The 16,896-nt window shown below is 39.4% G+C and overlaps 1 protein-coding gene and 1 long non-coding RNA gene across 2 annotated transcripts; one reads left to right on the forward strand and one right to left on the reverse strand.

Moving 5' to 3' along the window:
* Positions 1 to 1,266: 1,266 nt before the first annotated feature.
* LOC139984751 (exosome complex component MTR3-like) lies at positions 1,267 to 16,756 on the reverse strand. Its single transcript, XM_071998784.1, has 8 exons — positions 16,626 to 16,756; positions 9,529 to 9,693; positions 8,355 to 8,412; positions 7,136 to 7,389; positions 5,959 to 6,019; positions 5,461 to 5,546; positions 4,033 to 4,197; positions 1,267 to 2,580 (listed from the first exon to the last, which is right to left on the reverse strand). The coding sequence occupies exons 2-8, from the start codon at positions 9,616 to 9,618 to the stop codon at positions 2,458 to 2,460; spliced, it is 837 nt and encodes a 278-aa protein (XP_071854885.1). The 5' UTR covers positions 9,619 to 9,693; positions 16,626 to 16,756; the 3' UTR covers positions 1,267 to 2,457.
* Positions 9,711 to 13,208, forward strand: LOC139984752 (uncharacterized). The gene is made up of 2 exons (XR_011799175.1): positions 9,711 to 9,932; positions 12,041 to 13,208. It is a non-coding gene; the product is annotated as an uncharacterized lncRNA (long non-coding RNA).
* Positions 16,757 to 16,896: the final 140 nt, after the last annotated feature.

Genomic DNA, 16,896 nt, shown 5'->3' on the forward strand with positions numbered 1-16,896 from the left:
TATTTGGTGTTTGTTGGCGACCTATGTGCATATGTGAAGTTGATCTTATATAACAGGTCACAGGTTAGATTTTTCAAGTGTTATATCCTACACCACCACATGATACTGATGGTTTGGCCTGTCATGGCACCTGCAAAGTTCTATATTATGACCGTTTAGCTTTGGAGATATGAGAGGAGCAAGTTTAGCATACTGAACCCCAGCCCTTCCGTCTGATCGCTCGGTGTAAGATCAACACATTTAACCAAAGTTTTTTTTTTCCTAAAATGGTTTGTATCACCTTCAATCCTACCTATTTACACACCATGTCTAGTTTTAAATTATGCTCTTTAATTCACATTAAGGCAGATAATAGCAATGATAGTAACTGATAATATGTTAATACAAAGCATTACATTAGGTCATTCTAGCTCTTTTTTGCAGACAATGGTTAACCTTTCGAGCAGATGTAGTTATAATTTATGGTTTGGTACCTATAGCCATGTCCCCTGTAAGAGATCTGTCTACAGGGAGGATAGGGGGCGCTCTTTACTAATATATCTCAGAGACATATATTTCTAGTCAGTGTAAGAATTGGTACAAATCAGGGCCATCAGTCTTCAATTTATTTGCAATTTACTCATTTAAGTGATGATTTGCACTTATACATTATATTTTGTAGGTATATATATATATATATATATATATATATATATAATTGAAATCGTAATGAGTTAAAATCCAGAACAGTGAAAAAACTTCCAGCCTCTACCGGGATTCGAACCCGGGCCTCCCACTTTATAAGCAGACACTCTAACCACTAGGCTATGGACGCTGATTGTATGTCCAGAGGTTCGAAGCCAGTAAGGAAGGTCGTAATTCCACTGTAGGCGTTTGTCACCTGTATCGAACAATATTAGTTCTGTTTTGGTGACATATTTGCCTTACTCTTGAGATCAAACATGATTCTAACCAACATATATATATATATATATATATATATATATATGTTTACATCAGACCAGGGCTTGAAGTTAAGATTGAGAGAAACGCAGCAACTTTTTCAGCTGTCAAAAGGTCACCACGGCAAGTTTCAAAAGTGGGCTGAGGCATTTTTTCTCACCAATGTGATAGAAAATACATACAGGAAAAACATTAAAAAAAAAAATAAAAACTTTTTTCTTTCACATGTTTGATTTGAACACCAACAACCAGTATAGATATATCAAAGATATATCTAGTTGATCATAATTCATTAACATATTTGTTGGCAATAAAAAAAAAAAATTAAAAAAAATGGATTTTCTTTTTAAAATATGAACAATTTTCTTTATTATTTGAAATGAAACATAACCAATCAATATGAATAATGAGTATTGTTAGCAGATGTTGGTATATTGAATGGATATCTCAAAATATACCAAACTTAACTCAAAAGACTGTTCTAAGAAATAAAATCCAATTTTCAACCATCTTTGCCAAAACAATCTTTCTTGAAGAACATCAAATGCAAGGGTAGAGGCTACTAATACCATCCATGATAGTTTCAATACCAATAAATATATTGAAATGTCTGGTATGACTGACCATTGAGCTGCTGACCGCTGGACATGTTTACACTTATTGCCCATAGTCCAGTTAAGATGTCTCTAAGGGAGGGTGGGTTGGGGAGGGGGGGAGCAAGGGTTGGTCAGGATTGAACTACTCTAGAACATCGATACTACTAGCAACAAAGATGGCAGCTGCTCTAGAATGTCTCCCTATTTTCAACCAAATATTTCCAAAATAGCTTAATTAATCACCCCAATGACTGTTTAAGGGCTACCTGTATCCCCCACCCCCCCCCCCCAAACTAGAGTAATCCAGCTTGACTTTGATGCCAATCTCTGTTTAACCATTACTTTGTGCAGGTGGGGATGGGGCGACAGTCAGCAGATACAGTGCCTTGCTGAAAAGATCAGTTTTCGGCTAAGGTAAACATTTCTTTCCTCTTCTTCTGAGGATCTTTTGTGAAGGTGACTTTTCATCACCTAAGGCACCCTGTCAAAAGTAGGACACTGTGAGGGGGGGGGGAGAGGGGAGAGGGGGGCTGCAGCATAATGCAGTCAGGCTTCATAGGATATATCCAGCTTTGCCATAGCTGATTTTGCAGCTGTTGCATCCCATCTCTTTCACACTGTGCCTAACAAGACATAAGTTTATTGTCTGATAATAAGGGAGAAAAACGCCAAATTATTCTTGAGATGATTAACGATCAACCTCCTCTGGCAATTTTTAAGCAGGATAATATTTGTGGACAATATCGACGTCCTTGGTGCGTGCATAATCTTCACCGATTGGCATCACATAGACTCCACACTTTCCGTCATCCACACGTAGGAGTGTATGGTTTTAACAATCTTGAGTGACCAGAATGGCCTCCATCAATTTTGCCTTCTATCATTCTGCTAGTATACAGTTCTGACTGATTGGCTATCATCATCTTTCGGCGTCCTGTCCCGTTTCTTTCTCCAGTTGGTGTTTGTTTATGACCGACCTCCTGAGGCACTCGTGGACCGTGGGGTAGATTCTCTGACACCCCTCCGTACAGATCTGCGTGGCCTGTTGGGTGGTAAGACAAAAGAAACTAGAAGGAGAGGGGGCACCGAGAGGGTAGAAGTTAATGGAGGAATGACTTTAAAGGGGTCCACTGCAGTTAACACATAATGATAATACTAAATACCTTACTATGACAGAAGTCTATGGTAGCAATCTTGAAAGGATATTGAATTAGCTTTAATACTGTGATGGGTATCTCGCGATATGCCACACTGGATAGAACTTATATTGAGCGGTGTATTAAAGCACTCTAAACAAAGCAATTAACCCAATTAATTACTTTCAGTTGTCGTTTGCAGTGCACGTGATACAGGACCAAATTTACCGTGAGTAGTCTATTGCAGTCTTCCAGAAAGAATCTTCAAACACTCATACCATGAGTATGAAATACACGAGTCTTTGAGAGAGAGCCCTTAACAGACTTCACATGAATATATGAATATGAAGTATATATACATGAAAGAAACGCTAAACAGACTTACAAGAGTAGTCTGCTGAAGTCGTCTACATGAAACAGACTAACCATGAATAGTAGATTAAAGTATTTACATGAAATAAATACTAAACAGACTAACAAGAGTAGTCTGCTTAAATCATCTACGTAAACCGACTTACCTTGAATAGTAGATTGAAGTATATACATGAAAGAAACACTAAACACACTTACAAGAGTAGTCTGCTCAAATCATCTACGTGAAACAGACTTAGCTTGAATAGTAGATTGAAGTATTAACATGAAATAAACACTAAACAGACTTACAAGAGTAGTCTGCTTAAATCATCTACGTGAAACAGACTTATCCGTCAATAGTAGATTGAAGTATATACATGAAAGAAACACTAAACAGACTAACAAGAGTAGTCTGCTGAAGTCTTCTACATGAAACAGACTAACCATGAATAGTAGACTGAAGTATAAACATGAAAGAAACACTGAACAGACTTACTAGAGTAGTCTGCTTAAATCATCTACGTGAAACAGACTTACCATGAATAGTAGATTGAAGTATATATACATGAAATAAACACTAAACACGACTTACAAGAGTAGTCTGCTTAAATCATCTAAGTGAAACAGACTTACCATGAATAGTAGATTGAAGTATATACATGAAATAAACACTAAACAGACTTACAAGAGTAGTCTGCTTAAATCATCTACGGAAACAGACTTAGCTTGAATAGTAGATTGAAGTATATACATGAAAGAAACACTAAACAGACTTACAAGAGTAGTCTGCTTCAATCATCTACATGAAACAGACTTAGCTTGAATAGTTGATTGAAGTATATACATGAAATAAACACTTAACAGACTAACAAGAGTAGTCTGCTTAAATCATCTACATGAAACAGACTTACCTTCAATAGTAGATTAAAGTATATACATGAAATAAACACTAATCAGACTAACAAGAGTAGTCTGCTTAAATCATCTACATGAAACAGACTTACCTTGAGCAGTCTATCACAGTCGATGTGACCTTTTTGCAGCATTGCTGATGTCTGGTTTATTGATGGTAAGAGTCCGATGGTGAGATTAGCGTTAGAGTCACCCCTGATGGAGGTTACTTCTTCCTGGTATGTGGGATCCAGCAACATGGTATCCTCTGATAACCTCTGTAAAATAATTCATGAGGACATCAGAGTAATAAAGTTGATACTCCATTATAGCATTATAATTTAATGTACATATGGAGACAGACATGTAGTGAGTCTGTTCTTACACTCACATACATGTACTCATAAAGTACATATGGAGACAGACATGTGGTGAGTCTGTACTCACACTCATATTCTAGCACAGTTTAATGTAATAGTCAAGTACATATGGAGACAGACATGTGGTGAGTCTGTACTCACACTAGTATTCTAGCACAGTTACATGTACTTGTAAAGTACATATGGAGACAGACATGTGGTGAGTCTGTACTAACATTCACATACATGTACTCGTAAAGTACATATGGAGACAGACATTTGGTATGTCTGTACTCGCACTAGTATTCTAGCACAGTTGCATGTACTCATAAAGTACATATAGGGACAGACATGTGGTGAGTCTGTACTAACACTCACATACATTTACTCGAAAAGTACATACTGTATGGAGGCAGACATTTGGTGTGTCTGTACTCGCACTAGTATTCTAGCACAGTTACTTGTTCTAGTAAAGTACCTATGGAGGCAGAAATGTTGTGAGTCTGTACTCAGTCTCACACTAGTATTCTAGCACAGTTAAATGTACTTGTAAAGTACATATGGAGACAGACATGTGGTGAGTCTGACAACTCACACTAGTATTCTGGCACAGTTTACAACAATCTTATATATAACTGTTCTTTTATGTCACGCTCCAAAGCACTTCTAGTGACAATATGAGCAGTATGAATATATTCTTTCAATTAGATGAAGGTCTTACAGGTTTGCTGTATTGGCCCCAAATATGCTAGATATTCAAATATGGTCACCTGTGGTCAAAATTCTTAAACTATTTTTATTACAACCTTTGAGGAAATTTTCCTGACTGGGACATTCAGTCATATTGTGTGTCCCTTCAAATAATCTGAGAACAATTTAGAGAGTAAAGACCTCCAGGAAAGTACTTTTTGAAAACTTCTAGCAATTATAGCATGCTATAATTTGGGGCCTATACTGACTACCTTTACCAGCACTACCAGCATTTTTGGACGGTGACATGACAGTTCCAGACAGATCGATACTAAGCAATAGGAAACTGTCCACTCTGCCATTGAGCAAGTGGCATCAATATGGGGTAGGTACTGATGATGACAGGTGAAGGAATGGAACAACCTGTGAAGCATACTTCCTAGGTCGTGCAAGTTATGTCACGATTAGAAAAGTGATGGTGCAATGACTCACCAGAGAGCAAGCTGTAACCACATCATACATCTCAACTGCAGCATCTGATAATGCCACGGATGAACAGATGATCGCCGCTGACAAGGCTGGAAGGAGAAAGAAAAGAAGAAATGATTCATTATAAATTATTGTTATTATTATTATTTTTTTTTTTCCAATAGCTTAACTTTATATTGCAAAACAGAAATTGCTGGAAATTTTCCACATCGTAACGGTCGAAACCATTCCCTCATATCAATTAGTTTGGGATGAGGAGATGACTTTCTCAAAATTTTATAAAATATTTTTACATCTGGCAACAGCTGACTGAAGTGATGTCATCAGAGCGAATTTAGCTGAAACCGTACATTACGACCTAGAAATAACATTTTCCACTAATCAACCTTAACCGACAAAACCAGCAATTCTAATCTGATGGCTGCATTGATGTCATCTTCTTACCAATTGCCCCCTGCCGTCCCCCCTCCACCATTCCCCTCTGCCCACCTTTTTACTCACCACTTCCATCATTCTCTAAGACCTTGATGTTGATATCAACTTGGGACTTTGGGAACTTATGCTGAAGTTGAACAGAGAGAGAGAGAAAAGAACATGGTTACATCTCACATTTTAATTGACATATAGGTTTTTTTGCTAAATTTGAATTTTTAGAAGGCTAATGCATAAAAATTGAGAGCAAACACATGTCTGTATGTTATCAACTAAAACTGGAAAGTGTAAAAATAAAGGCAAAACTCAGTCCTGACAGAACCTGAACTTCACAAAATATTGTTCGAGACATGACTGATCAAACGTCTTCCGCTAGTATGGACTATGGACAACCAGAATTCACGCAGTTGACAATTTTCTGCAGGAATTGCATTGTAAGCTTCAGAATGGTAGACCTGGCATGAAGAAGGTATTGACCTATGGTGGGTTAGTGGCAGGCGCACTTCAAAAAGTGTAACTGATTTTTTTCTAAGGGTAAGTATATATCTGAGTGGAGGCCCTAAAAGGAATGAATTTCGTATTTTGTTTGCTTATCCTTGCGATACTGCCAGTTAGGTTTGTCCTCCCAGCCTAAACTTTCACAAGAGAATCAGGGCTAGGTCATATTAAACAACCAGCTACTTGCGACCACTGCTTACGAGAAGACGAAGATTCGAGGATCCATTAAAAGAGCAATAATTTGAGTGCATTTGGTGAGAGATGGAATATGATTATTAAACCAACCCCATCATGGATGATTGCATACGTTCCCTTCGCTACTAAATAGTGCCATTGCGTTTATGAACCTAAGCAGTCACAGGGGCATGCTTGCAAAGCCTAATAGTGTGGAACGTACTGAACATGTTACAACAGGTGGGAAACAGGTGACATATGAAACTCATTGAATAATTTGGTTTTTGGGTTGTTTGTTTTTGAATAAGGCAGGCAATTTTTCAGGGGAAAAAAACCCTTGAAATGGTGAAATTGCAATAGTTCAACCTTCCACTATTAGTGAGTAATGCACAGAGCAAACCACAGACTGAGAAAAGATTTGTCAGTGTGTCGACGACTCGATGATGACACACCGATGAAATTATTGATGAGCTGTACAGTAAGTAATCATGTGCCAGTGAATGACAAGTAAAACTTCTCAAATTATGAGTTGTAAAAAAAAAATAATCCTACCAAAATTGTTAATTCAACTCACAAGGCAAACAGCTGGAGACAAAGCCTGTTCAATGATGAGGGCAAATTCTCGTTCCTCTGTGTCAGGCTGGAATTTTCTTCTCACTGGACAAGAGAAAGTAGCAAACTTGAAGTCACATTTAAGTATCCCTGTCATGCTGAAGTCTTCCCTTCGTAAAACTTCTCGGGGTCCGTAGACTGCACAGATGACTTTGGTTTTGCCGAGTTCAATGTAAGCTGAACCCTGAGCTTGGCTCACCACACCAGCTTTCATGACTACAAAGGAGAGAAAAGAGGTCGAATTACTGAAAATGATCGAAGATAATATAAACTAGAAAATGCTTCCAATTAAGTAGGTGAATCAAGAAAAAATATTTGGAAAATTAAGTTTTTGGCAAAGACTACAGGTGAATGTGTCATGGATTAAAACCTGTGGTACAGTAGTTTTCAAAGAGGAAAAAAATGAGTTGGCAGAGATACTTATGTTGTTGAAAACAAACCATTTTCTTATTTATTGTTAACCTACCATTGATGTAAGCTGTGTAAATCATGAAACATATGAGCCATGTAATTTCTTTCCATTCCCTTCAACTTTTAATGAAGCGAATCTAAAAGAACTCCTGATTTGCCAAAGTCTTGTCTGGTGGCAAGTTTCGACCAATTAGAATCACTGTAACATTTTCTTCAAGGTAACTTCTCTATCTCTCCAAATCCGTTTCAATGACTTTCACAATCACTATTTAAAGGGGAAGAGCAATGCTGTTGCAAGCCTGACTTTAAGATGGGTTACTATAAGCATAGTTCACTGTGCAAATTGTTATAGGGACGTCTACTTACATGAATAGAATGGATCTTTCTCTTTAACTCCCCCCCCCCCCTTTAAACAGTTAGAGCCTTGGAACGATAACAATTTAACAAATCAATTTTCGTTTCAAGCTAAGAAAACAAAGAAAGTCTTAGTAGTGAACAAGGCACATTGAAGTTGGGTCTCTATGATAAAACCATGGGAAGCTGTAGATGTTTGAGGAGTTGGGTCTATAATGAAGCCATACGGTAGGAACTGAAGATGTTAGTTGAAGTTGAGTCTTAATGATGAAACCATAGGAAGCTGAAGATAACTAGTTAAAGTTGGGTCTTTCTGATGAAACCATAGGAAGCTGAAGAATGTTTCTCTCACTGGAGCTATGTAATTGCTGCACGGGAAAGAGCAAAAGGAATTGATGTGATTGCAAACTACTTACAAATAGGTCGGCAATCGTTGGCATCTCTTTCATCCTGCCTCTTGCCATTCTCATCCACCTGCAAGAGAAGTTGATGATTAATTTTGTTGCTTGTCTTTAACACATATTTCTTCAAAAGTCACATAAAAAATTATGAGACAGTCGAAAGCTGACAATATTCTGTTCTGTTGGTACCTTCAGATAATGCTAATGACTAGTGTTTAGGAGATGAGTCAGAACACAGGCATACAAAAGTCTTTTGATGGATTTGATTCATATCCTACTGTATGCAGCATTGTTACGAATGCAGAACATTTCTGATGCAAGATTTTATCCAGGGACGCAAAGTCTTCAAACTGCTTTCATCCGAAGGATGCAACCTGTGTTACCTGAGAAACAAACTCCCAAGTTCTCACACTTAAAAGCTGACACCCCTTAGAAATACACGATTTCACCATGACAACCTAATTTCACGAAAAACTAAGAAGCTACAGATATTTTCTCCCCAAAATAACCCGTGTGCAAGTATGTACTAACATATTTGTCAATAAAAAGAAGTTATAGTTGTGGGGTGCTTTAAGGCTTAGGTGTCCGAACTTCGCAGTGACCATGCTAGTAGTAGTATAGTCAGTATTGCGAAGTTCGCCATACTGCGAAGTTCGGGCACCCTAAGAAATACACGATTTTCACCGTGAAAACCTACAGGAAGAGCCAAATTTCACCAAAAAGTACGAAGCTTCAGTTATTTTCTCTCCAAAATGACCCGTGTGCAAGAAATTACTTACATATTTGTCAATAAAATGACGAAGATCTATGAAGTCTGTTATAATTACTGAAAGAGCAACAGCGCCACCAACTTTTACCAGCGCCACACTGTAGGTTGCGTGTCCGAACTTCGCAATACTCTAGCAAGAAATACCAGTTCCACAATCACGAAGAATTTTCTTGGAAAACAACGTGAAAACAGTTTGCAGGAAAGAAAGTTTGGCCGTGTATCGTACTAAAACACAATTCTCCCACCATATGAAGTATATTTTCTGGTGATTTAGACCAGAAGATTTAGTTTTGGGGTGTTTTAAGTCTTAAGTGGCCGAACTTCGAAGTCACCATCCTACATCTAACATTTCGTGAAACCCGTACCTGCGTGGCAAGGTATAAACGATTGAGTCTAATATAGAGACTAATCTTTACTCACGAGAATAACACTACTTTTATCGTATTTTTGGAAGAGCAGCGGACTTTGGGTCTCCTCTGGTCCCGTAATACGTTTCTTGTCCACAGGCATTTTCCCGTTACAACAGACTGGTTAAGGGCCTTCTCTTGTCTTGTTCAAGGCCTTGGGTACCTGTTTTCAGACTCTACTCACGATCGGCTGAGGTTAGTTCCAAGGTGTTTCGACAACAAAGCTAGTTGACCTCTAACGTCACTTCCGTTTCAGATTCGCTGATCGTATTGTGGAGTTTTGGGATGTATTGGGGATAGAGATGAAGATGCTAGTTACTTTTAGAGCATTTTTAAAACGAAATGCATAAAATCAAGTCAACAAATGATGGAAAACGAAACATTCAGTGTGCGGTACTAACTGTTTGCATCACTAAGGTAAGCGAAACCCTCAGATCTAGGCCCTAGGTAAAGATGGTACACGAAACACTCAGTGCGCTGTACCAGGTGTCTGAATCACTGTGGTTGTGATGTGGTGTCGAAACACCCTGCATGGAATTCCAAGTGTTTGAATCACTGTGTCCTGGTGAAACCCTCAGAATGCAATACCAAGTTTTGTTGTCGAAACACCCTGAAACTAGCCTCAACTCGCTGTGTTGTCGAAACACCTTGACACTAACCTCAGTGAAACCCCTCAGAATGCAATACCAAGTTTTGTTGTCAAAACACCTTCAAACTAGCCTCAACTAGCTGCGTTGTCGAAACACCTTGACACTAATCTCTTTGTTGTCGAAACACCTTGAACCTAGTCTCAACTAGCTGCGTTGTCGAAACACCTTGACCAACTAGCTGCGTTGTCGAAACACCCTGAAACTAGCTGTGTTGTCGAAACACCTTGACACTAATCTCTTTGTTGTCGAAACACCTTGAACCTAGTCTCAACTAGCTGCGTTGTCAAAACACCTTGACCAACTAGCTCCTTTGTCGAAAAACCCTGAAACTAGCTGCGTTGTCGAAACACCTTGACACTAATCTCTTTGTTGTCGGAACACCCTAAAACTAGCCTCAACTAGCTGCGTTGTCGAAACACCCTGAAACTAGCTGCGTTGTCGAAACACCTTGACACTAATCTCTTTGTTGTCGGAACACCCTAAAACTAGCCTCAACTAGCTGCGTTGTCGAAACACCTTGACACCAATCTCAGTGAAACCCTCAGAATGCATTATCAAGTTTTTTTTTCGAAACACCTTCAAACTATCCTCAACTAGCTGTGTTGTCGAAACACCTTGACACTAACCTCAGTGAAACCCTCAGAATGCAATACAAAGTTTTGTTGTCGAAACACCTTCAAACTAGCCTCAACTAGCTGCGTTATCGAAACACCTTGACACTAATCTCTTTGTTTTAGAAACACCTTGAACCTAGCCTCAACTAGCTGTGTTGTCGAAACACCTTGACACTAGCCTCAACTAGCTGTGTTGTCGAAACACCTTGACACTAACCTCAGTGAAACCCTCAGAATGCAATACAAAGTAATACAAACTAATCTCTTTGTTGTCGAAACACCTTGAACCTAGTCTCAACTAGCTGCGTTGTCGAAACACCTTGACCAACTAGCTGCGTTGTCGAAACACCCTGAAACTAGCTGTTTTGTCGAAACACCTTGACACTAATCTCTTTGTTGTCGAAACACCTTGAACCTAGCCTCAACTAGCTGTGTTGTCGAAACACCTTGACACTAGCCTCAACTAGCTGTGTTGTCGAAACACCTTGACACTAACCTCAGTGAAACCCTCAGAATGCAATACAAAGTTTTGTTGTCGAAACACCTTGACACGAGCCTCAACTAGCTGTGTTGTCGAAAAACCTTGACACTAGCCTCAACTAGCTGTGTTGTCGAAACACCTTGACACTAACCTCAGTGAAACCCTCAGAATGCAATACAAAGTTTTGTTGTCGAAACACCTTGACACTAGCCTCAACTAGCTGTGTTGTCGAAACACCTTGACACTAACCTCAGTGAAACCCTCAGAATGCAATACAAAGTTTTGTTGTTGAAACACCTTGACACGCAGCCTCAACTAGCTGTGTTGTTGAAACACCTTGGCACTTATCTCAGTGGAACCCTCAGAATGCAATACCAAGTCATCATTCATTCACTTCCCATGCTCCATTAATCCAATGCTTTATTCCTCACTGTGCCCCATTAATCTACCATACCCAATTCATCTAACACACCATTCACATACCTCCATTCATTCACCTACTAACCCCACCCACCTTTTGCCATCCACTGATCTACAAAATATACTTCTAACCATTTAGTCAGTCCAACCTTAATTACAACCTTTACTCACTCTATTGCAATTCAACACACCTAGCCTTTATTTTAGTCTGACATAAGTTTCTAAAAGAAACATGCTCAACTTTTTTTCCCATAGACACCAAATAGGGCTTACCTATTAACCAAATCAAATGTTATTAAAGTCTATTATATTTCCACTCTATTCTATTGACACTATTGTTTTTCTTTACTTCTTTTCCAGACGCTTTGTGGAGGTTGATCTGACAGATTTACATACAGAGGGACGGCTAACGTGTGAACATACAGAGAGACAAATGGACCAACAGACAAATAAACAGATGAACAGTAACGGTGTTATGTCCCCTCTTCACCGACTTTGTCGGCAAAGAGATAATATGTGCTTTGCATAAGGACATAACACAGGTGCATTGACCAGGAATCAAACTAGGAACCTCTTGCTGTGCGGCTTTGCTAAAAACTTTAAAAAAGAAGAGTACTAATAACTTTGTGTAGGGTTGAGTTAACTTACTTTCCTTGCTCCAATGCAACCATGCCTGTTCCATTTGAAAGGCATATGAAAACTTCTGTGTACCTGGAAACACTGCATGCAGTGCTTGGTATTCTTGTTCGGAATAGTCAAGCATGAAGAACTTGGGGTTCCATTCAAGGTTCCATCTTTGATGATGTCAAGGGCCTCTGTTATCACAACAGTCGTTTCATTCTCTGTGATGAATTCAGCCACAGGACTATAACCAACCTTGGTCCTCACAAATACCAAGAACAGGCAGAGCATATTTTGTGGTCTTGTAGGTGGCATCAATGAGTACCATGTCTCCATAATGCTTTAAAAGCAGTTGTTGCTGGCTGGTCTGATGGATGAACAGGAAAGCAGTGCTTTCTCTGGTGTCATAGCTGTCATCATCCATGTCATCCCTATCATCTGTGTCTTGGACAATACCTTGTGTTTTGGGCTTTCTATGTGTAAATGAGCGATTGTAACGATAGGCGTATTCTTGTGTGGGCGTACATGTATATAGTGTAGCATTAGGCTATGGTGCGCTTGTAAGCGACGCATCGCTGTATAATTACGTACAGAGGTTACAAACGTATCAGGCGCGGCGCGCTGCTTGTGGTGCGTGCGTGCATCTGGTGTGAGTGTGTGCGTGTGGTGTGATAGAACTTTCTTGTGTATGAAAAGATTTGGCAGAGCTTATGAATGAGGCGGTGAGTACGGATGGTTGACCGGCCAAGACTTGTGAGCGAGTGAGTACGTTTGATTCATATGTAGTGAGCTTGTGACTTGTAAGTAAATTATGCTTTATATTTAGTTTGCTCCAGTTGAGTTGTTAATTTATTCAAATAAACCGTTGCTCCAGTTGAGTTATTAAATTATCCAAGTAAACCGTTAATCTTTTGTTTCTGCATTATCTTTGCAACTTCTCTCCCCTGAGTCATCATACTTTTGGAAGGGCACGCCAGTATGGAAAACCACTAAATTTACATATGGATCCGCACATCTGAGATAGCTGTTTGTTTTGGCTTGTCTGAGCACTTGCGAAGAAAAAAACAATCTCGGTTGTCTTCACTTTGCCATGCCTTCACTTTTTCTTCTAGATTGAGTTGATCAAATTGTGAAAACCTGCCTTTACATAGTGCTAGCTGTATGTAGTTTCTTATTGTTCTGTTTGTGGGAAAATATCACCTGTCATGTTTCAGAGGATTGGAGTTAGGACAAAGCTCATTATAGACAAAATGCTCAAGTGTCTTTCCATAATTCCTTATATAATCTTGTTCCTAACTTCACGATGAATATAGCAAAAACTGCAATTTTTTTACAAATGTCACAATGTGATTTGATCCTATACAACACTTCTACCAGCCTAGATCAGTTTCTTGAATATGTGGCCTGATGCTTGTTCATCTGGGCTATACAGGGCCTCTTCTTCCTTCACAATTAGATATTATGCAGCTCTACAAGTGAAAGCATGATGTTGGGTCTGAAGTGGGTACCAGGGAGAATAAAATTAGGAAGGTGCTTCTGTCCATTAGAGTTGTGGTTTTATTAAGCCCCTATACGTAATATGGTGAAGGTTTAGTAAGCCTATTTCCAAGTAATGGTTTTTGAGGAAAACCTGGGAGAGGGAACAAGGGCTTCCCCCCCCCCCACCCATCCCCTTTGGGAAATTTGTATTTCTAGTTGTGTATTTGAAAATTTGCTCAAGGTCTGGGAAACTGTGGGACAAGACCTTATAGAGTGCACCTGCCCCCACCCCCAGATTCCTGTCAGTGGGTTTGTTTGTACCTCTTGTGTACCAGATAAAAACTTCACATTGTTAAGTATGTTATGATTCTTGCATTGTATGTGTAACAAAGAAATATAAAATAAATAAGTTTTATCTGCTTGTTAGAAGTTCCTACACTCTTTGTCCTTCCTGAAGCAGGCAATGTTTTTGATCCTTCCAAGTTTGCTGGACTGAGCTGCTGCAATTTTCTTTAGACATTAACGTACACACTCCGCCAAGGTTTTGTTGCCAATCAAAAGCAGCTGGTAGTGAGCTTTAACAACATCAGCTCCCAGTTTTCTTGTTTAAAAAGGCGGGCACTGTCTTATGTGTTGTTGAAGAATTTTACACAATTTTTTTTGCATTGTTGTATCAAGTTAACTGTAAATTAAGAGACCTTTTTGTACTGGAATTGCATTTCCAAGTGTATGGTGACCCAAGATGAACAAAAAAAAATTATATCACACATTCACAGACAAAACTCCTCTGTAAGAAATGTCAGAATATTCATTGATTGATTTGCCAAATTGCCAAACAAAATTTCTATCATGGGATTAGCCTTTTTTTTCTATAGCAATTAAGTCACATGCACAAATGATCAAATTCTTCTTGGAAACTGAGTGGCTTAATCTTATCTGTTGGTGGACTTGAACCACCTGCTGAATAAATTCTGCATCACCTGAACAGACTTTTATTATGGCCAAACAAATTACCAAGAAGAAATAAGTTACTTAGATTGACAGTTCACTGGCACCTTGAATACTGAAATTAGCTTCTACCAGACTTCTGTAGACCTAACGTAGTGCCTATCTGAACGTATTTATTGTTATTATTAGTTTAGTTTGGTAGAAAAATAAGTATCAGGAGGGGCACTCAATTCCCAAGGACCCTATAGGAGAGAAAAATCTGAAGACATAAACACTCAGACCCGGTTACAATGCTTAAAGTGCTTGTCCAAAGCATTCTTAACCCATTCACACTTCTTGCAAGTACAACTTTCTCAGGCAAACCGCTGTAAGTTTTCACAAAATCGTGCAAGCTTACCCACCAATTCCATTACGACATATCCCTCCTGTCCTGACAATACACAACATACCCCGTCCAGGGGAATTCCACAAGACCGAAGGTCTGCGAGACCGAATTTCCGAGAACCAATGGTCCGTGAGACCGATAGTCTATGGAGCATGCCCCCTAAATTCTTCACTGGTGGACGTCCCTGCCCCCCCCCCCCCTTAAAATCTGAAGAGGTAAGAGAAAACGGGCGATTTAATCCAGTTTAAAACACATTTTTACATTGTCAAATTACAAAAATATTATTTGAAATTCGAGTAGTCTAAAGAATTTTGACTCCTTACAGAAGTAGAACCGAAAACCGCAACATGTTCCCTTGTTATAGCGGATACTGTCATTATTATCCCACTTTACTGTGAAATCAGGATTAATTAGGGGTCAACTTTTAACCTCTAACCCGTAACAGTTGACACAATTTCCTCATAATAAACCAAACGTCTAATTTACTTCCTAAAATTTGTACATTTTGTAGCACAAACACACAGCAGGGGGGTTAGACATTTGAGAGCGGGAGCTTTTGCCCCCTGCAACCCCCTCTGGTTACGCCACTGGTGGAGGCCTAGTATCAATGCAAGCTGCCCCAGCCCCCTTGCGCAACTCACTGGTATCCATTATGAAAAGAAATGGCTGTAAATTCTTTTAAATAACGCTCTTTATCAAGGTAATATTACCGGTAGTAAGATTTGTCTTACCAAGTGCTATTAGGCCTAGTAGTTTAGGTCTCGCGGGGCCTAGTATTTAGTAATAGCCTAGTTTCGGTCTCGCGGACCTCGGTCTCGAAGATCTTCGGTGTGGCGGACCTTTTTACTTTCGGTCTGGCGGACCTCGCAGATCCTCAAGAAGAACAGTAAATTCAGCAAAAATTTTACAAATACTTCTAGCATTGGTAAAGACAATCTTCAGCTTATCCCTGTAGTGTAACTAGGCCTAGGCCTAGGTGTACCTTAGCATGCCTCCTGATATTATTAGAAATGACTTTCCTTCCTTTCAAAACACCTATAAGCACCTCCACTAGAAATATAATCCTTATCAAAATTTATGCCTGCCCCCATCGACCCCCAATTTCGTTTAAACATAGCTGTTCAACAGAGTAATTCACCAACCATTAGGCTAACGGTTATGCCGTTAGGCCTACAGTACCTTAGGCTACCTCTTGGGGCCTAAGCTGTGGCAGCTAGTACAACCTGCAACAAAGCCTGGCTCATATAATTTTCTCAAACGTTAAAAGTTCAAGTCAAGAGAATACATTTAGGTCTAATCTTTACGTCCAGGCTTCAAACCCATGCTGCCCAGTTGCCGTCATCTTCAGGTTAATCTTCAGCCTGAGTAGCCGTCATCAACAACTTGTACAAGTAATTTACACTTTCCATTTCGCGCCATTGCAATAGGAATACTAGAGAGGGCTCTTGAAAACGGAAGTACGTCACAGGTCAACTTCTCTGTTGTCGAAACACCTTGGAACTAACCTCAGCCACTCACGATCTCGACACCTCGCTTGGCTGTCCAATCCGGATCCACTGTTCGGAGCATGCAAGGTGTACAGGTAAAGATGAAGGGCGCCATCAGATTTAAGAGGACGGAGTCGGCCTTGCTTGAGAATAATAAATTAGTCTACGTCTATACAGTCTACGTCAGTCTACATCAGTCTTCGTCTAGACTATATCCAGACTAGATCTAGGGTGTTACTAAAACGAATGACAATTGCGTTACACATAACGAATGACAATATGTTGTACACACTAAA

Source organism: Apostichopus japonicus, chromosome 17 (genome assembly GCF_037975245.1).
Source record: "Apostichopus japonicus isolate 1M-3 chromosome 17, ASM3797524v1, whole genome shotgun sequence".
Lineage (NCBI taxonomy): Eukaryota > Metazoa > Echinodermata > Holothuroidea > Aspidochirotida > Stichopodidae > Apostichopus > Apostichopus japonicus.